Below are 21575 nucleotides of genomic sequence, written 5' to 3' on the forward strand. Positions count from 1 at the left end.
TCTGTATAGTTGTCAAGGCAGCCATGAATTCCTGAGCCGCCACCCCCAGAGTCAGTCGCCTCAACATGGATGTCCCCCCCAGATGAAGCAGTCTGGGAGCCCTCAACTCTGCCACCAAGACTGGCTCTGCCACCTAGGCTGGGGGGCTGCTGGGAAGTGAAGCAGCCAGCAGAATCCCAAATCTGTCCCAATTAATTACCCAGTGCCAGGAACGAACACTGTAGATCCCCATTCATCTGGAGAGAGAAAGAGAATCTCTCTAGACCACAGCAACCCCCCACTTGCTGGCTCTCAAGTCTGCCCTGATCCTGCACTGAGTAGCCAGGTGGGCACAACTGGGTGAGACCAACTCCACCTTGTTTACCCATCCAGGTCTCAGGAATACAGCCTCCTCACCCACAATCAGGTAATGGAGGAGAGGAACTTTATTAACAGGCAACCTTACATGGTCCTCAGGGCTGGCTGATAGGATATCAGTTCCTCAGGTCGGAGGGAGGCCTGGCACACGTAACACCCCCCAGCTGCCTCTGCTGTGGGTCCCTGATCCTTCCCCCCTGTCTCCCACACCATACTTTCCTTTGATCAGGGCAGGATTTCTGTGGAGTTGATGCCCAGTCTAGAGCAGAAGGGATGAGGCGTCACGGGGGAAACAGTAAAAACCTGTTGGGGGGTGGGTATCCTCAGACCCATAGATTGCCTAAAAACTTGGGGGGGGGCACAACATGAGTTTGACCAAACTGCGGGAGGCTGTGGAAGACAGGAGTGCCTGGCGTGCTGTGGTCCATGGGGTCACGAAGAGTCGGACACGACTAAACAACTAAACAACAACAATCTGACTATTCACTACGAAGCACCTTGGAGAAAATAATTGTATACATGGGAATTTACCACACACCCCTAACATTCTCTAGATTGTCTTTGCCTCTGACAGAGGCTCTTTATTGTCAGAGAGGATTTTGTTACCTCAAGGCCCAAGACCTACGTGGGGGGTTACATTTCTGGGGTCAGCATTTTTGTTGTTGTTTAGGCGTGTCCGACTCTTTGTGCATGCAAGGGCAATATTGCATAAGTCAGGAAGACCCTCAAAAATGCCCCCCAAGCAACCATCCTTACTTGTCCAAAGCCAGAGATCTTGACCTTTCTAGAGGCCGGGAAGCAAGGTGGACTTAGAAATTCTTTCCCCCACTACCAAAGCCCCCCCCCCCCATGAGGTCTCTCATGTTCTTTCTCTTTGGATATAGAGATTTTGCTGAATTGCCACATAAGCTTCCCTGAGGAGTAGCAAAAAAAAAGGGATTTTGGAACTTCCATCTCCCTGGCCAGTGGAGATCTTGGAGGAGGAAAAGGGAATCTGAGAACAGGATTGAGGCTGAGAAAGGTTTCAAGTGATGCTCTTTGCATAATTCCTATTTTATTCAGGAACAAATGACAGTATTTTCTCTAGAAATCTTAAGTCAGAGTTGGGGGTTAGAGAGAGAACTACATTGAAACAGGAATGTGTGTAGGGTTAGTTCCTATGTTCCTATGTTTTTCCTATGTTTGGGGATTGAAAGGGGACCCAATCAACCAGTGTCGTTTAAAAAGCTGGCCCAGGAAGAGGGAGTTGCATCATGATTGACGCAAGGGATGGCCAATCACAGTTCTGCAAATATGATTTCTCAAGTGCTTGTAAGCTCAATCTTGAAGGGAAGACTGAATATGTCATAATGGCAATGAATATATGCTTGCCTGTCTGCACCCTCAGTCAAGAGAGTCTCAGGTTCTCGTTCTTCCTCACGTAAAACAAGGGCTGGAGGGTCTCTCCTGAGAAGGAGGCCGCAGGAAACGTGTAGAGGAGGGCTGCTGTATCAGCATCGTAAAAGGACATCTGTCCCCCCTCACAGTTCAGGGTCACTCGGATCCTCTTGGGCTCCTCACTTGGAACAGGGGCCTCAAGGGGGTCGTACCCAAAGACCCAGTTCCCGAAACACCAGATCCCCTCTGTAGCATCAAAAGACACAACACCCTTCCTCTTCACAGACTTTCTGGCCACCCCCACCCCCCACCCCTCCTCTCTTCCCACTGTGACCTCCCAGAAATGTCTGCCTGATGTGAAACCCTCACATCCCAGCACAAAGCCATGTGTGTCAAAACTCTCAGGGTTGTCTGGCAGGTCTTGATAGAAGTCTCCCTCTCTCACACTCTTTCGATCCTCAGACAGGATGAGGTAGGGATTTGCTGTGTCTGGATCCAAAGTTACATTTTCTGTGGGGGCAGATGAGGAAAGAGAAGAGAAACGATGTCAACTGGGAAGCTGACTCTTTTTTAGGCACATGACAGAAATAGCATCCCCTCTGAAATGAACAGGGACTCCAGGGCTCTGCATTTGAGACAGGGATGTTCATCAAGTTCTTAAAAATGCTTCTTGAAACATCTGCAGTTCTTCCAAGGGTACGAAGTACTTAGCACATATTATCTACACAGAACCCTTGCAATGACCCTATAAGTTGAGTCAATCTTACTATGCCCATTTTTCAGATGGGAAAACTGAGGCTGAGAGGCAGTGGCTTGTCTAAGGCCCCCCCCCCCCGCACTTCATGGCAGAAGGGAGTCAAAGCAGGGACTCCCTAATTCACATCTTAATCTTCTACCTCACACCACAAACCCTGCTTGACATACCAGGTAAAACTGGCAGCAAGTATTCTCGCTCTTTTCTAACCAGTTTAATGTTTAATCCTTCCAGGTAGTTTAGAAAAAGCAAGAAAGTGGTTAGGCTACCCAGAACCCCCTTGTGTGAAATGTCCTGCTTGGGATTCTTGAAAGCCCATCGTATGATCTTAGAGTTGGTGGGGACCCCAAGGGTCATCTAGTCCAACCCCCTGCAATGCAGAAATCTGAATTAAAGCACCCACCACAGGGGGCCACCCAACCTCTGCTTAAAAACCTCCAAGGAAGGAGAGTCCACCACCTCCTGAGGGACTCCCTCCCATGTTCTGCAGTGTGGGCCTTTGGTCTGTTTCCCCAAGGCAAAGTATGAGCAGTCAGCCAAGAACAAACTCGATTATCGCTTGTGGTTTGGTTAGAGTGAAGCAGAAAATGGATAATTCTTTCTTTCAAACTGACATCTATTACATTTTGTGTGAGTGTGTGTTAAAGCCAAACCCAGTAAAACCTAGGAAGTGCCATTCTCACCTGTCACCTTCAATGCAAAGACCCCATCCAGGCTCCCCAGACCTGATTTGCTATATGATTCATCTTTTTCTTCCCTGTTCCTCACATTTATGGGAAAAGCGGGCTGTAGAAGCACAATGAGAAGCCTATTTAAACTTGGTCAGGCTGGTGGACATTAGAAAGAAGATCTGCTCTGAAGTGCCGTCGTTCCCCCCTGCCCCCCCCCCCGGTTAGTCAAGTGATTTCTTTTTACAGACACACATTTGCACAGTGGCCTTTGGAGATTAAGTCTGATGTGGGATGTTGCCAGTGCTACTATTAGTCTCTTTTTTATGTAATGGGTTTTTCTAGTTTCTTATTGTCTTGATTAGCCTTTATGCATTTTACTCACTGCTGTTGTCTAGAAGAATCCCAGATATATTTTTTTAAAGATAGTAGGAGTTTCCTTTATGCTGCCATCTACGGCACCTTTTCCAGCTCTTATGATTCCCTTTTTGTGGTGTCCAGGATCAGGCCAGACTAGACTTCTGTCTTCCCACTGAGCCTTTCCCCCTGGTCTGTGGTGCAATTCTGCCCTGCTCTTTTAAGTTTATTCAGGTTTCTCTAGTTTAAGCAGAAAAGCCAGGTCTCCCCTCCAATACAAGACCCCCATCTTGCAGGGGCGCTGAAGCACTGGAGTTCACACTCAGGCAGCCCCCAGCTCCCTCCACTGACCCCAGAACCCATTCACCTTCTCGCCCCCCAAAGGTTGTTGCAGCCATTTTCTGAGCTATTTGTGTTCATGCATTTCCCACTCTTACACCTTACTCTTACATAAAAGGGGTGGGGATCCTGTATGGCTCAAAGGGATATTTCCCCCTCATGTGCTGGGAGCCTTTGGCTTCACACCACCCCTGTGTCTTAGTGAGATTCGGCACAGAAGAGCCAGGCATCCTGGGTTGGGGGCTTCCTAAGAGTCTGCAGGATCAGGCCAAGAGCCCATCTAGCCCAGCAAGCTGCTCTCACGGAACAGATGCCTCTGGGAAATAAGGGGAAATAAGGCATGGAAGGAAGAGCTGCAGTGGCCTGGTCTTTTGAGAAGCGGATCCCCTCTCTCCTGAATTAGTGTCTCTGCTTGACCCGGAAATGTACCTTTTCGCAGCTGCAGTCCATATTCCACAGTGTCTGGGAGAGAAAAGAGAACATAGAATTAGCACCACAACATCATTCAAACAACAAACCTGGAATGAACAATATGAGCTCATGAGCTTGTAGCCAGGTGTTGTGGACTACAAGTCCCATCATCCCTAACCACTGGCCACGCCGGCTGGAGATTATGGGAGCTGAAGTCTGAAGGTCTCCATACTGGCTATCCCCTGCATAACCAGGGCAGGGGTGATGTCAAAGGTCAGTCCTGCCCAAATCTTGGGAGGAGGAGCAAGACCCCCAGAAGATCTCCCCATCAACAAGGTCCAGACACCCCTGTTCCATGATGGGAGGCCTCAACCCCAGTCCCCTCTGCTCCTGGCTGGCTCCTGGACAGCCCCCCTCCTTCTGCCCCCCTTACATCAATCTCAGGACCAAAGGAACAGAGGAGATGACCAAAAAGTGAGATGTGTGAAAGCACCCAAAGTCTGGCTGAGAGATGGGAAGAGGTCAAGGACAACTTTTTACAGACACTCACCACTTGAGGGAGGCTTACATTCCTGTGGATTGTGCATAATCACCCCAGGTTACCCCTGTCGTTTTCCTGGCACTGCTAATGACTGGGAGCCTTTCATGAACAGTTTCAAACATCCAGTATAAAATATTTTCAGCTCTTCTTTACTACCTCTGAATTCCTTCATGATACCCTTCAGGAAGAGATTTATATCTTTGAAGTGTTGTGAATACTTCTAAACATCCAGCTAACAATACTTTCAGCCCTTCTTTACTACCTCTGAATTTCTTCATAACTCTCTCCAGGAAGAGACTCATATCACAGACGTCCCAGATCCTCCACTTCAGGGCAGGAGGAAAAGCCACAGCAGGATCCTCTAAGTTCTCCTTCTCCTGAGACCTGGGAGGAGAAGAACAAAGTCAAGCCACCGTCCTTCCAACGCAAGGAGCTTTCTGACAAGGCTCATCCTGATGATAAAGGCATAAATGGATCTTATCATTAAGACTTGGGAGCAGAGTTCTATGTCAAAAAGGAGCATCTGGATGACGTGTGGATCTAGAGACCACCTAACAAGTTGAAGGAAAACCGACACACACCTGCTTCCATAATACATGGCAGGAAATATTTGAAGATGAGATTAAAGGTAAAGAAGCTGATATATGCAAATTATTCTTTTGAAGAAAAGTGAACAATAATGGGTCCTTATGCAGACATTTCAGGACTACACCAATTCTGGTGAAGCATTTCAAATGAAAGTAGAGAAATTAAAGCTGTATTTTCTCAGCATGGAAGATTTTCAAAATATGAAGCTGTTTGGGGACAAGGCTCTCAGCGGCTGCTCTTCACGATGGCTGAGTCAAAGGCAGTGGTGCCTCTGAACCACAGGAGGGGAGTGTCCTCTGGGGCTCGGATCCTGATCATGGGTTTCCCATGGGCTTCTGGTTAAGCACTGTGAAAACAGGATGGTGGACTAGATGGGCCACTGGCCTGATCCAGCAGGGCCCTTTTTCACATTCTTACATATGAGGAAGAACCTGCAGGAGCCAGAAAGACACTGGATATTTAAGGGTAAGTTATAGTGAAGCCCGTTTGAAAAGCCACAGGAGGATCCTCCAAGTTCTCCTTCTCCTGAGACCTGGGAGGAGAGGAACAAAGTCAGGCCACCATCCTTCCAATGCAAGAAGCTTTCTGACAAGGCAGGTGTCTCATCCTTTCTTTTTTTTTTATAAAATTTTTATTGGTTTTACAAGAGTTTTTATAACAAACAAACATAAAAGAAAAACAGACAAACAAACAAATATAATTTCAAAATGTCCTTTCATAAACTTCTTTCCTCGGACTTCCCCATACCTCCCCTTTCTGCATCCTCATGTCCAAATTTTATAGCAACTTATAAATGTTTTTTCCGATCCTAATTCATCATAGTCCTTTCTTAATCTAGTCTTATATTACTGCAACCCTTTCTCTCTGTAGAATCTCGACATTCTAAACTTCATCAAGTTTATAATAGTTCTTAAGATAAATCTTAAATTTCTTCCAGTCTTCTTCCGCAGTCTCCTTTCCCTGGTCACGAATTCTGCTCGTCATTTCTGCCAATGTCATATAGTCAATCACTTTCATCTGCCATTCTTCCAAGGTGGGTAAATCTTGTGTCTTCCAATACTTTGCGATCAGTATTCTTGCTGCTGTTGTTGCATACATGAAAAAAGTTCTATCCTTTTTTGGCACCAGTTGGCCGACAATGCCCAAGAGAAAGGCCTCTGGTTTCTTAAGAAAGGTATATTTAAATACCTTTTTCATTTCATTATATATCATCTCCCAGAAAACCTTAATCTTCGGGCATGTCCACCAAAGGTGATAAAAAGTACCTTCAGTTTCCTTACATTTCCAACATTTGTTATCAGGGAAATGGTAAATTTTTGCTAGCTTAACTGGAGTCATGTACCACCTATAGACCATTTTCATCACATTTTCCTTTAAAGCACTACATGCCGTAAATTTAATACCAGTGTTCCACAACCTTTCCCAGTCAGCAGACATAATATTATGACCAATGTCCTGTGCCCACTTAATCATAACTGATTTAACTGTTTCGTCTTGTGTATTCCATTTCAACAGCAAGTTATACATTCTTGACAAATTCTTAGTATTGGGTTCTAACAATTCTGTCTCAAGTTTTGATTTTTCCACCTGGAAGCCAATTTTCCTGTCTTGTTTAAAAACCTCCATTATTTGATAATAGTGGAGCCAATCTTGTACTTTGGGTTTTAATTTTTCATGGCTCTTTAATTTCAGTTTCTCTCCATCCTGTTCTAAGATCTCACAATACTTTGGCCATCCGACCTCCATATTAACTTTCTTGTGGGCCTTAGCCTCTAAGGGTGACAACCATCTAGGGGTTTTGTTTTCCAACAGATCTTTATATCTCATCCAAACATTAAACAACGCTTTCCTTACAATATGATTTTTAAAGGCACTATGCACTTTGATTTTGTCATACCATAGATATGCATGCCAACCAAATGCATTATTGAAACCTTCTAAGTCCAAGATATCTGTATTCTCGAGGAGCATCCACTCTTTCAGCCAGCAGAATGCTGCTGCTTCATAGTACAATTTTAAGTCCGGCAGGGCAAATCCCCCTCTTTCTTTTGCATCTGTTAAAATTTTATATTTTATTCTGGGCTTTTTGCCCTGCCAGACAAATTTCGCAATGTCTTTCTGCCACCTCTTGAAACAGTCCATCTTGTCAATAATCTGCAAAGTTTGAGATAAAAATAACATTCTAGGCAGTACATTCATCTTAATCACTGCAATTCGGCCTAACATTGACAATCTCAAATTTGACCATATTTCTAAATCTTTTTTAATTTCTGACCAACATTTTTCATAATTGTCCTTATACAGATTCAAGTTTTTAGATGTTAAATTAACCCCTAGATATTTCACCTTCTTAACCACCGTCAGACCTGTCTCTTCTTGAAACTTATTCTTTTCCATATCTGTTAGGTTTTTCCCTAAGACTTTAGTTTTTTGTTTATTCAATTTAAATCCAGCTACCTGTCCAAATTGTTGGATTATTTCCAACACTCTTTTTGTACTAGTGTTTGGCTCCTGCAAGGTCAAAACAAGGTCATCTGCGAACGCTCTTAACTTATAGTGTTTGGTTCCGACCTTTACACCTTTAACCTGCTGGTCGTCTCTAATCATGTTCAGCAACACCTCCAGGACCGAAATAAAAAGCAATGGGGAAATTGGGCACCCCTGTCGTGTTCCTTTTTCTATCTTAAGTTCCTCAGTTATTACATTATTTACAATCAACTTAGCTTTTTGTTCGGAATATATTGCACCCATACCATTCTCAAATCCTTGTCCTACCCCCATCCCATGAAGATTCTTTTTCATAAAACTCCACGAAATATTGTCAAAGGCTTTCTCCGCATCCACAAATATCAAAACTGCTTTAGTATTTATGTTCACCTCTAACTTTTCCAAAATGTCTATTATATTCCTAACATTGTCTGAGAGGTGTCTTTTTGGGAGAAAGCCTGCTTGGTCTCTGTGAATCTTCTCCATCAGTACTCTTTTAAATCTTTTTGCTAAAATGTCTGCAAAAATTTTGTAATCCACATTCAGTAACGAAATTGGGCGGTAGTTCTTCAGTTGAGTCTTTTCAGTCTCTGTCTTTGGTATGAGTGAGATATATGCTTCTTTCCACGATTCGGGTGCCTTTTTTCCCTCTAAGATCTCGTTACAAACTTCCTTTAACGGTTGTATCAGCCATTCCTTTAAAGATTTGTAATATCTGGAAGTCAGTCCGTCTGGCCCTGGAGATTTGCCCAGTTGCATGTCCTGAATGGCACCCTCTATCTCTTGTTCTGTTATTCTCTGGTTTAGATCCACCTTGCTATGATGAGAGATTTTTTGTAATCCATATTTATTAAGGAATTTATCTATGTCCTCTTCATTTTGTAATCCTTGGGAATAAAGTTTTTTAAAATAACTCACAAAGCAATTTCTTATCTCGTTGGGTTTAGATATATTTTTTCCATCCACTTCTAGACTTGTGACTGTATTTAATTTCTGTCTTTTCTTAAGTTGCCATGCCAGAAGTTTACCACATTTGTCTGCCGACTCAAATGTCTTTTGTTTCATTTGCTTTATTTTCCATTCTATCTCTTGGTTCATCAATTCCATATATTGTGTTTGATACAACTTAATCTCCCTCAAAATCTCCTGGGACTTTGGTTTTGATCTTAATTTTTTCTCTCCTTCTTTTATCTTTTCCAAAAAATTTTCCTTTTTCTCATTCTGTTTTCTCTTCTTTATTGAATTTTGTTGAATCAAAAATCCTCGCATCACAGCTTTACTTGCGTCCCAGATCACTCTTTTTTCCACATCGCCCTTTAGATTGATTTCAAAATAGTCCTTTAGAGTTTTTTGGGCCTTCATGTGGATCTCTCTATCTCGGAATAGGGTGTCATTCATTCTCCATCTAAACTGACCAGTTGTTGTAAATTTCATTTCCATCTTCACGGCGTTATGGTCGGAACAGGTTTTGGGGCAGATTTCTACCTTCTTAATCTTCGGAGCCATTCCACTAGTAACCCATATTTGGTCGATTCTGGTCCAGGTCATCTTTGCATGGGAGAAAAAGGTTCCCTCTCTTTCAAGAGGGTTCCTTGTTCTCCAAATGTCTATTAAGTCCATATTTTCAGTCATTTCGAAGAAAGTCTTCGGGAGTCTCCCTTCTTTAGTAAGTGTCAATCTTTGTGTCTTGTCCATGTTTGTAGAGACTACACCATTCATATCTCCCATGATTATCATATTGTATTCCAAATAATCCGTCAAAGTTTCATGGAGTTTTTTGAAGAATTCTGCTTTACCTTCATTTGGTGCATAGATCCCAATTATCAGAAATTTTTCTCCTTGTACCTGAATCTCCACCGCTAAATATCTTCCTTGTTCATCTTTGAACATCATTTTTGGAGCCCACTTCTCTTTTACATAAATCACAACTCCTCTTTTTTTCACTTTGTCCGACGAAATAAATTCTTGTCCCAATTTTTTATTCATAAGCAGTCTCCTGTGTGCTCTAGTTATATGGGTTTCCTGTAAGCAAATCAAGTCCAGTTGTTCTCTGTACAAAATATGGAATACTTGTCGTCTCTTCAAAGGACTGTTCATCCCATTACAATTCCAGCTAAGGAATTGCAGGGCCATCTTGTTATTTTTCTGGTATTCCTCCAACAGCTCCCAATTGTTGTTCCTCCTCTGTTGGTGGTGGAAGATTCTGTCCAAACGAAAGGTTCAGGATGTCTATTACACTCTTTTGCTCAGCAATTGGGTCTACAGTTCCTTTCTGTAAATCTTCTTGATTTCTTTGCAGGAACCTGTCTTTATCCTGTATCGTCTTTATTTTCACCTTCTTCCCCCTATAGTCAAAAGACAGTCCCTGTGGAAATTCCCACCTGAAGAGAATGGTGTTCTTCTTCAACAGGTAAACCAAATCCTTATAAGAAGCTCTCAAGTCCAAAATATGTTTAGGAATGTCTTTAAAGATCTGTATCGGTGAGTTCCCAATTTGTAAGGCCTTTTCAAAGTGCAGTCTTAGAATTTTGTCTCTTTCCTCCTTCGATCTCAAGGTAATCAGACAGTCTCTCGGCGCCTTTCTGTTCTGTCTTCTGCCCAGTCTAAATGCTGTTGTAATTTTAAATTCGTCTTCCTCTAGATCTTCCCAGGAATCAGCAAACTCTTTCGTTAAAAAGTCCGTAAGATTGTCTCCTTCGTCCTCTGGAATTGATCGTAGTTTCAAATTCCTTTCTTTTCTTTGTAGTTCCCACAATGCCAGAGTTGCGTCGTGGTCATAGACCTTCCTGGCAATCGGTTCTAATTTTTCCTGGGTCTCTCCAGCAATAGTTCTAGCTTCCTCCGCAATTTGACGTGTGGCAGAATTTTCTTGCGTAAGCCTGTTTATAGATTCTGTATTCAGGTCAAGTCTTGTTGTTAAATCTGTCAATTTCTGTGAATTCTCTGTCAATTTCTTGGTATTTTCAGCCGTCTGCTTTGTTAGATTCTCCAGAGACTGGTTTATCTTAAGAAGGGCTTGCGACACTGCATCCATGGAGACTGCTGTACCTTTTTCTTGTCCTGTTGTCACTGTAGGGGTTATGCCTGAGATCGAGCCTCTTTTCTTGTGTTGCTGTAGCTGTTGTTGATATTGCCTTGTCTTGGCTCTCGTGCTTATCTCGTCTGCTGGGCCACTCATATCCCAAGGTCGTTTCCCACGAGAGCCTTCTCCTAAAGGAAAATTCCACTGTCCCAAAGCGTAGCAACTTTTAATTTACCCTCTAGAGGGAGCAAATAAAAATGTCCGCAAACAAAGGCAAAGAGTATTTAAAAAGCAAATTTATCGGGAGGCTTCTATATGTATATTGCAACACTTTCCCAATAGATAGAGTCCCAGCCTTCCCTGATATATTGTGTCCACAGAGTCCCAAAACTTTGTAACAAATAAGCAATGAGACTTCCACTTTGTTACTTTCACAGGAGTCAAGTCAGTTCAGTGTTCCTTTGTTTTAATAGCAGTTTGTGCCAGGTTGAAGGCTGCAGAGAATTCCCTTTCCTTTAAGTTGGTCATGCAGCTTATAAAATCACTTATTCCTCCCCTCTGCCCTGCAAGCTAGAGGGGATAGTCAAAGTCCAAATGTCGGATTCAAGCAGTTAAAGACAATATCCCATATGGATGCAGCTCAGTAACTTTCGTTGCTTTAATTGTCATGCAGTCGGGGGAAGGCAGACTTCCTTAATTTTCGCCTTTCCCGTTTTCAGCCTAATTTCAAGTAGTTTTGACACGAATAAAGGTTCAATCTTACTCACGGGTCTTTTTTGTCCAGATTATTCAGGAAGGGAATCGGCGCTCTCCACTAATGGCGACGCGGCTTCACCCTGCGGGCTGGGTAGCGATTCTCAGCACCGCGCTCCCCGTTGTCGTTCCGGAGCCTTTAAAAAGGCTCTTTCTGCGGTAAAGGGGGGCGCTTCAGGTGCCCACCGAATCTCCTTGTTCACAGGCTCCGTTCCTGTGATTTTAGGGGTCCCCCGCTTGCCGTAGCGGGTCAGACCCGAACTCGCAGAGCCGTCCTCTCTCCGGAGCTCGGAGAGGGAGCAGCCATTAGCGCTGGCGCCGAACCGGAAGTCCTCGGCAGGTGTCTCATCCTGATGATAAAGGCATCATGGATATATCATTAGGACTTGGGAGCAGAGTTGGCAAAAGGGAGCATCTGGATGACGTGTGGATCTAGAAAGCATTGAAGAAGTTGAAGAAAAACCGATACACCTGCTTCCATAATACATGGGAATAAATATATGAAAATGAGATTGAAGGGAAATAAGATGATATATGCATATCATTTTTTTGAAGAAAGGTGAACAATAATGGGTCCTTATGCAGAGATTTTAGGACTACACCAGTGAAGCATTCCAAATGATTAATATATTGTAGCCCAGTGGTTATATTCAAAGTGAAGAGAACTATTAGAAATTAAAGCTGTGTTTTCTCCTCTGGGCTCGGATCCTGAACACGGATTTCCCACAGGCTTCTGGTTAAGCACTGTGAAAAGAGGATGGTGAACTAGATGGGTCACTGGCTGCTTGCCGTTTAAACAGGAGTTTAAATTAACATGAACCATGGAATTTTATTATTTTTTATCTTTTGGTGTGGGGGAAGTGTTTTCTCTCTTTTTACTTGCAATTTTTTTATCATTATATACTGCTAAAGTATTAGTGTTTGGTGGCTGATACATATTCCTCATAAACTCAGAGAACACATGGCTTTTTTTGGGGGGGGGGGATTTCACTGGCCAGATCCAGCAGGGCCCTTTCTCACCTTCTTATGTCTGAGGAAGAACCTGCAGAAGCCAGAAATACACTGGATATTTAAGGGTAAGTTATAGTGAAGCCCCTTTGGAATGTCTCCCTTTTCTGTATCTATTGCAGAGGAAATAAATCCATCAGGGAAAAGGGAGAAGTATGTAATGGGGGGGAAGAAGGAATAGCTTCCTTGCTATGATTCTTGATGAGACCAATAGCATCAGAATAAGGCAGGGGTTTTTCCATCACTCACCTCTGCAAGAAGCTTCCAATATCCTGGAGGGAAAGAACGAAAGATGTCAGTGGAGCTGTTTCTGCAGTCAGTTATAAATACTAAGCAGCTGAGTGGCAACTGCTGGGGATCACAGGATTGGAGAGCACTACTGTTTAGGCTTCTCAGAGACCTCTGGTTGGCCAATGAGAGAACATGATGCTAGAATGAAGGGGCCTGTGGTTTGATCTAGCGGACTCCCTTCTGCGTCCCCAGGAATGACGCCTTTCACCCTTCATGTACTGTTTTCATTCCAGCAACATTTTTATGTGACTAAAAATGCCTATAGTCTGAAGCAGCACACTCCACCCTCTCACATCAGGATGAGGCCTCACCTGCAGGAGTTCACTCTCTGGTTCCTGAAGCTTCTCCTCCATCTCCCGGATGAGGCTGTCAAGAGAGGAGAGTTCCCTGGAGAGTCTGGCCAGGTGCTCCTCCTTTTGGGCTGCAATCTCCTTCTCCACTTCTGCCATCTGGGCCAGAATACGTTTCTCCTGTTCTTCCAGAAATTGGTGTAGTCGCCTGATCTCAGCCACCATCTTTTCCCTCTCTGCAACTGTTTGTTTCTGCAGCAAAGAGATTGAAAGAAGAGAACAGTGGGCCAATATCAGGCATCTAGCCTCCTGTTAAAGGATGAGGAAGCCAGTTATCCCAATTCCCTTGGAAGGCCACTTCTGACATGTTCAGCAGAGAAAGAACTCCATAAAAACTTACAAGCCCACCCCCTCCTTTAAATGGTCTTTCATGCTCTGTGAGAGATAGGGCTGTTCAAAAAGAAACCACTTTCTCTATTCCACATTCATTGCCCCCCCCCCAAAGACCTTAAAAGAAACAATTATGCTTACAAGCAGGTCTTGACTTTCCTTTTCTGTGTCTGCTTTAAACACCAGAAATTTTTCTCTCTCCTTCTTCATGTTGTCTAGGCAGGTGCTGATCTGATCCTGAAAACAAAACCAAACAAAACAAAACCAAAGTTTGGTTGCTGTTTTCATTCTTGGAGTTTAATATTCATAATAACAGGAAAGTTGAATCACCTGCTTGCTCCCTGCCCCAAAGACTGTGGTCTTTGCCTTCGTCATCCTTGGATCCTGTGGCGCAATGGGTCAGTGTGTCTGGCTGTTAACCAGAAGGTTGGTGGTTCGAGCCCAACCAGGGACAGCTGTGGGCAGAATTTCTGCATTGTTGGGGGTTGGACTAGATGCCCCTCAGGGTCCCTTCCAACTCCACCATTCTGTGATTCTATCCCTGCCACCTCCATTGCTCCTCCCTCCAGCCCTTTCCTAAGGGAGCTGCTTCCAGAGGAAGGACTGGGGGGGGAGTTTCTCCTGCAGGGGAACATTAGGGACACTGTAATCCCCTGCAAGGAAAAAAGAAATGTTTATTGAACAGAGTTTCCGAAGTTTGGTTTTTAGAAGGCTGCACAAAAGCTCCTGCTGGCGAGTGACTCTTTGGCTGCCGGAGGGGAGAATACATTAAAGCATTTTCTTGCAAGACCCCCTTCTCTGTTGCTAATTCACCCTCACCATCCCCAAACGAAACCCAGAGAGATTTCCCACCTTGTACTCCTGGGACGCCTCCTCCAGAGGAACCACCTCGTGGCCTTTGTGCTCCTTGGATCTGTCACACACCACACAGATGGGGCTTTCGTCCTCCTTGCAGAAGAGCTTCAGGGGCTCCTGGTGCTTCTCGCAGATCTTCCCCTTTCCTTCGGCCCCCTTTTCACCTTGAAGACGGAGTTTTTCCAAAACATTTGCCAGCGGCCGATTGGGGATGAGGGTCCTGTGCTGAAGGATTTCCCTGCAATGAGGGCAGGAAGCCTCTCCCTCGGATTCCCCCCAGCACTGGATCAGGCAGGATCGGCAGAAGTTGTGCCCGCACTCCGGGATGATCACTGGATCCCGGAAACTCTCCAGGCAGATGGGGCAAGTGGCTTCCTCGCAGAGATCCTGCACGGGACCCCCAGAAGCAGCCATGGCTGCTGCCTCGCCAGGAAGAGAGAGATGCTTTCGTTTGCTTTGCTCTTCGCGCGCGAATGGATGTCTCCGTTTCCTTTCCATGAGGAGATTCCCGGGGGTGACTCGAGATTTCCCTTCCCCTCCGCAGACGTGGCGTTAGCAAGGAGATCTGGGGTTCTGCTTCCCCCACCCAGGAAATTCAAGGAGGGAAATTCAGGATTTCGGCTGCCTTAGAGACATGCATTGCAGTAGAACAGGGTCTCTCTGACATTGAAATTCGCTTTTTCAAAGAGAACGGGCAGAACTGCTTGCTAGTAACTCAAGGAGCCAGGCGCTTAGGAGAGGAAGAGAAAACCTCTCCGCTTCCGGAGTTGCAGGAGTGAACTCTCTGTGGGCGGAGGGATGTCGGCCGCGTGATTGGTTCTCCTAGCCGCGTCACTCCCCCCGGCTGGCCAATCGGAGTGGCCGGAGGCGTGGCTGCTTGCCTTTTAAACAGGGGTTTACATTAACATGAACCATGGAAGTTTTTTATTTTTTATCTCTTGGTGTGGGGGAAGTGTTTCCTCTCTTTTGACTTGTGATTTTTTTTAATCTTTAGATACTGCTAAAGTATTATTGTTTGGTGGCTGATACATATTCCTCATGAAAAAAGAGAACACGTGGTTTTTTTTTGGGGGGGGGAATTTCAGTGTTGATGCTCTGAGCATTTTCCTCTGATGTTTCATTTGATCCATGATGAAGTGAGGCTTCTCCTCTTAATCTGGTGTGCACCTGGCGATATTAATCAGGCCAGCAACCTCTTGGGACAGCCCCACGGTTGTCACGGCAGATGTGAATTCCTGAGCCGCCACCCCCAGAGCCAGTCGCCTCAACATGGAGGTTGAAGCCCCCAGATGCAGCCGTCTGGGAGCCCCCAACTCTGCCACCGAGACTGGCTCTGCCACTCAGGCAGGGGAACTGCTAGGAAGCCAGGCGGGCGGGAAACCAGCCGAATCCCAAATCTAGATCCCCATTCAGCTAGAGAGAGAAAGAGAATCTCTATACAGTGGTACCTCAGGTTACATACGCTTCAGGTTACAGACTCCGCTAACCCAGAAATAGGGACAAGGGTGGTGCTGTGGGTTAAACCACAGAGCTTAGGACTTGCCAATCAGAAGGTTGGCGGTTCGAATCCCCACGACGGGGTGAGCTACCATTCCTCGGTCCCTGCTCCTGCCAACCTAGCAGTTCGAAAGCATGTCAAAGTGCAAATAGGTACCGCTCCAGCAGAAAGGTAAATGGCATTTCCGTGCGCTGCTCTGGTTCGTCAGAAGCGGCTTAGTCATGCTGGCTACATGACCCAGAAGCTGTCTGTGGACAAACACCTTCTCCCTCGGCCAATAAAGCGAGATGAGCGCCGCAACCCCAGTCGGTCAGGACTGGACCTAATGGTCAGGGGTCTCTTTACCTTTACCTTAACCCAGAAATATTACCTCAGGTTAAGAGAACAGAACAGGATGAGAACAGAAATCGTGCTCCAGTGGCGTGGTGGCAGCAAGAGGTCCCATTAGCTAAAGTGGTGCTTCAGGTTAAGAACAGTTTCAGGTTAAGTATGGACCTCCGGATACTTAAGTTAAGTATGGATACTCCGGATACGAATCCAAGGCAGACCTTTTAACATCACAGTAATCCAAGTTTATGCACCAACTACTGGTGCTGAAGAAACTGAAATTGACCAATTCTATGAAGACTTACAAGACCTTATAGAAGTGACACCAAAGAAGGATGTTCTGCTCATTATAGGGGATTGGAATGCTAAAGTAGGGAATCAAGAGATAAAAGGAACAACTGGCAAGTTTGGCCTTGGAGATCAAAACGAAGCAGGGCAAAGGCTAATAAGAGTTCTGCCAAGAGAACAAGCTGGTCATCACAAACACGCTTTTCCAACAACACAAGAGACGACTCTACACATGGACATCCCCAGATGGGCAACATTGAAATCAGATTGATTATATTCTCTGCAGCCAAAGATGGAGAAGCTCTATACAGTCAGCAAAAACAAGACCTGGAGCTGACTGTGGCTCAGATCATCAGCTTCTTATAACAAAATTCAAGCTTAAACTGAAGAAAGTAGGAAAAACCACTGGACAGGTAAGATACAATCTAAACCAAATCCCTTATGAATACACAGTGGAAGTGAGGAACAGGTTTAAGGATTTAGATTTGCTGGACAGAGTGCCTGAAGAACTATGGGTGGAGGCTCGCAACATTATACAGGAGGCAGCAACTAAAACCATCCCAATGAAAAAGAAATGCAAGAAAGCAAAGTGGCTGTCCAACGAGGCCTTACAAATAGCGGAGGAGAGAAGGCAAGCAAAATGCGAGGGAGATAATGAAAGATACAAGAAATTGAATGCAGATTTCCAAAGAATAGCAAGGAGAGACAAGAAGGCCTTCTTAAACGAGCAATGCAAAGAAATAGAGGAAAGCAACAGAATGGGAAGAACCAGAGATCTGTTCAAGAAAATCGGAAATATGAAAGGAACATTTCGTACAAAGATTACCATAATAAAGGACAAAAGTGGTAAAGACCTAACTGAAGCAGAAGACATCAAGAAGAGGTGGCAAGAATACACAGAGGAATTATACCAGAAAGATATGGATGTCTCATACACCCCAGGTAGTGTGGTTGCTGACCTTGAGCCAGACATCCTGGAGAGTGAAGTCAAATGGGCCTTAGAAAGCACTGCAAATAACAAGGCCAGTGGAAGTGATGGTATTCCAGCTGAACTGTTTAAAATTTTAAAAGATGATGCTGTTAAGGTGCTACACTCAATATGCCAGCAAGTTTGGAAAACTCAGCAGTGGCCAGAGGATTGGAGAAGATCAGTCTACATCCCAATCCCAAAGAAAGGCAGTGCCAAAGAATGCTCCAACTACCGCACAATTGCACTCATTTCACATGCTAGCAAGGTTATGCTTAAAATTCTACAAGGAAGGCTCAAGCAGTATGTGGACCGAGAACTCCCAGAAGTGCAAGCTGGATTTAGAAGAGGCAGAGGAACCAGAGACCAAATTGCAAACATGCGCTGGATAATGGAGAAAGCTAGAGAGTTCCAGAAAGACATCTACTTCTGCTTCATTGACTATGCAAAAGCCTTTGACTGTGTTGACCACAGCAAACTATGGCAAGTTCTTAAAGAAATGGGAGTGCCTGATCACCTCATCTGTCTCCTGAGAAATCTCTATGTGGGACAAGAAGCTACAGTTAGAACTGGATATGGAACAACTGATTGGTTCCAAATTGGGAAAGGAGTACGGCAAGGCTGTATATTGTCCCCCTGCTTATTTAACTTATATGCAGAATTCATCATGCGAAAGGCTGGGCTGGAAGAATCCCAAGCCGGAATTAAGATTGCCGGAAGAAATATCAACAACCTCAGATATGCAGATGACACAACCTTGATGGCAGAAAGTGAAGAGGAATTAAAGAACCTTTTAATGAGGGTGAAAGAGGAGAGCGCAAAATATGGTCTGAAGCTCAACATCAAAAAAACGAAGATCATGGCCACTGGGCCCATCACCTCCTGGCAAATAGAAGGGGAAGAAATGGAGGCAGTGAGAGATTTTACTTTCTTGGGCTCCATGATCAGTGCAGATGGTGACAGCAGCCACGAAATTAAAAGACGCCTGCTCCTTGGGAGAAAGGCGATAGCAAACCTAGACAACATCTTAAAAAGCAGAGACATCACCTTGCCAACAAAGGTCCGTATAGTAAAAGCCATGGTTTTCCCAGTAGTGATGTATGGAAGTGAGAGCTGGACCATCAAGAAGGCTGATCGCCGAAGAATTGATGCTTTTGAATTATGGTGCTGGAGGAGACTCTTCAGAGTCCCATGGACTGCAAGAAGATCAAACCTCTCCATTCTGAAGGAAATCAGCCCTGAGCACTCACTGGAAGGACAGATCGTGAAGCTGAGGCTCCAATACTTTGGCCACCTCATGAGAAGAGAAGACTCCCTGGAAAAGACCCTGATGTTGGGAAAGATGGAGGGCACAAGGAGAAGGGGGCGACAGAGAATGAGATGGTTGGATGGTGTTCTTGAAGCTACCAGCATGAGTTTGATCAAACTGCGGGAGGCGGTGGAGGACAGGGGTGCCTGGCGTGCTCTGGTCCATGGGGTCACGAAGAGTCGGACACGACTAAACGACTAAACAACAACATGGACCTCCGGAACGAATTAAGTACTTAACCCGAGGTACCACTGTAGACCACAGTAACCCCCCACTGGCTGGCTCTCAAGTCTGCCCTGACACTACACCAACTCCACCATGTTTACCCATAAGGCCTCAGGAATAGACTAGACCAGCCTGCTCATCCGCAGTCAAGTCATGGAGGAGAGGAACTTTATTCACAGCCAACCTGGCAGATAGGAGATCAGTTCCTCTGGCTGGAAGGGCTGGCACACAGCACCTTCACCACCTTCCCTCTGTGTGTGCCATTTACCCTTTTTTCCCTGTCTCCCACACCATACGTCCCTTTGAACAGGGCAGGACATCCGTGGAGTTGGAGATGTGCAGTCCGGGGCTGAGGAAAGGGCAGAAATGTCACCAGGGACAGAGCACAGCATCCTGCTCAATGAAACCTCCTGGGGCAGAGGCAGTCTACCTCTGAATCAGCAGAAGCTGTGGAGGTGAACAACAGGAAAGGGCTTTTGGTCTCACAATTCCTTCCTCTCACCAACTTTAAAAGGGTGTTTAAGCCAGTGGCCAAAACCATGTGTGTGAAGAAGGCCTTTCTCTAGGCAATCACCAAAACCTGTGAGCTAATCCTTTTTATCCCCAGGAAATAGAGGGCACTCCTATGTCTACTTAAGAGTAAGTTCAAAGGGACTTATCCCAGGGATGTGAGCACAGGGCTGTAGGCTTAATTTCTTGTTTGCTGATAGAGCTCAGAAGAGATTAGAAAGATGTGCTGTTTTCACTTCCTCTTCTGATTTGAGAATTGACATTTGGGTGACTATGATAAAAATGTTGAATTAAAACGCCTCTCCTGATTCGTATGCCCCATCTGTTTGGCACTCGTTGCATTGCTTGCGTTGAAAGTGGGATGGGGAACTATTGCAATCGGCATTCTTTGAGTTTCTCTCCTTCCATTTGCCCACAACTGTCTCTGTGTTGAAAAGTAGGGTGTCAATAGGATACTTGCTCTCTCACTGACATGGCAGATATGGCTGAGACTCACTTCTCTCCTGGTGGTGGGATTCCCACAAATAAAGGGATGGGCAGACTTCAGACTTGGGGGATTTGCTTTGATTTCTAATCCGAATGCAAAGATCCAGAAATGGACCCAGGTGCGAAATACGAGCTTATGCAGGGAAGCCCCTGAAATCTGCTCCTCACTCAAACTGGATTGACTACACCTGCAGACATTCAGTCAACACAGGAAGGTCTGAAGAGGAGCTACAGCATATAGAGGAGCTTTGCAGGGAGGGCTTTCAAGCACATCTCTGAAATGACTCTTACCCTTGTTAAGATTTCACATTCTGAGTGCACAGTGTGTTGGACTTGGGATGACAAGGTCCAGATTCAAATCCCCTTTGACCATAAACTTTAATGTGCCTCCTTTTTCTAAGTCTCTCAGCTCAGCCTCTTCTACCTCACAGGGTTTCTTGGAGGATAAAACAGATGTTATAAACAAAAACTGCTCCTTTTCCCCTCTGGGGTACCCAAGAGCCCATACAGAGTCCTTAAGTAGGCTCTCTATCAGTAGGAGAAAATAACAGAGGCCAACCAGAGAAAATTGAGAAGCAAAGCAGCTTGTAAGCATGATCTTTATTAAACTGTTGCAACAGGGGCCCCACTCACCACAAGCAAGAGGGAGGAGAACCCAGAGCAATGGTGTGCAAGCCCTTATATAGAGCAGGGGTCTAACCGGCCCATGGTGACCTCTGCCACCCCCGCTGCCCACTCTTAATGGCGCGTCACAGGGCCCGAATTCTGGGTTGATGGCACCTGTGCGCCGGAAATAGTGTGTGCGCATGCATGCTCCAACCCAGAAGAGTGTGTGTGTGTGTGCACACTCCAGCCCATTTTCTGACGGACGGAGCGTGGGCTGGCCCATCGTCCGATAAGCTTGCCGACCCCTGATATAAACTTTTGAAATTGTCCACCCTGCAGCTCAAGACCACCCCCCCGAAAAAAATCATACATACATCACAGAAAGAGGCAGTCCCCAGAGGAAATACATGGGGGGGGGGGGGCGCGGTCTACTACAGAAATCCTGTCTGCCAGGAAACCTGATAACGGTCACTGGTTGCTCTGTTCTCTCCTCAGAAAGTCTGACAGAGGCTCTTCATTGTCAGAGGGGACTTTGTTACATCGAGGCCAGAAACCTATGTGGGGGTTACATTTCTGGGGTCAGCATGCAAAGGCTATATAGCGCAAGTCAGGAAGACCCCCGAAAATGCCCCCCAAGAAACCATCCCACTTGTTTGAAGCCAGAGATCTTGAGAGCTTTATGCAACTTTTCTGGAGGCCGGTGAGAAGGTGGACTTAGAAACTCTCCCCCCCCCCCAGGAAAGAGGTGGATTTGCCCTGCCAGACTTTAAACTTTTTTATGAATCAGCAGCATTCTGGTGGTTGAAAGACTGGCTGCTTCTTGAGAACACAGACATTTTGGATTTAGAAGGTTTTAACAATGTTTTTGGGT

At 45.3% G+C, this 21575-nt stretch overlaps 2 protein-coding genes across 3 annotated transcripts in view; both read right to left on the reverse strand.

The window, feature by feature from the left end:
• Nucleotides 1-1219: 1219 nt before the first annotated feature.
• LOC309524957 (E3 ubiquitin-protein ligase TRIM7-like) overlaps nucleotides 1220-21575 on the reverse strand; it is an 80483-nt gene continuing 60127 nt past the window's right edge. For both annotated transcript variants that reach the window (XR_014216035.1, XR_014216036.1), the window contains one exon: nucleotides 1220-1393. The gene's annotated coding sequence lies outside the window, so the exon portion shown is untranslated. The remainder of the gene's footprint in view (nucleotides 1394-21575) is intronic.
• The window catches only part of LOC309527523 (uncharacterized protein), a 29617-nt gene continuing 9421 nt past the window's right edge, over nucleotides 1380-21575 (reverse strand). The window contains exons 8-14 of the mRNA XM_082214349.1: nucleotides 14486-15037; nucleotides 13775-13870; nucleotides 13265-13495; nucleotides 12912-12934; nucleotides 5067-5188; nucleotides 4282-4314; nucleotides 1380-2244 (exon numbers count right to left, since the gene is read on the reverse strand). Coding sequence (XP_082070475.1) covers nucleotides 1745-2244; nucleotides 4282-4314; nucleotides 5067-5188; nucleotides 12912-12934; nucleotides 13265-13495; nucleotides 13775-13870; nucleotides 14486-15037 — 1557 coding nt within the window. The 3' untranslated portion in view covers nucleotides 1380-1744. The remainder of the gene's footprint in view (nucleotides 2245-4281; nucleotides 4315-5066; nucleotides 5189-12911; nucleotides 12935-13264; nucleotides 13496-13774; nucleotides 13871-14485; nucleotides 15038-21575) is intronic.

This window comes from Podarcis vaucheri (genome assembly GCF_965113315.1).
Source record: "Podarcis vaucheri genome assembly, chromosome: 2".
Classification (NCBI taxonomy): Eukaryota; Metazoa; Chordata; class Lepidosauria; order Squamata; family Lacertidae; genus Podarcis; species Podarcis vaucheri.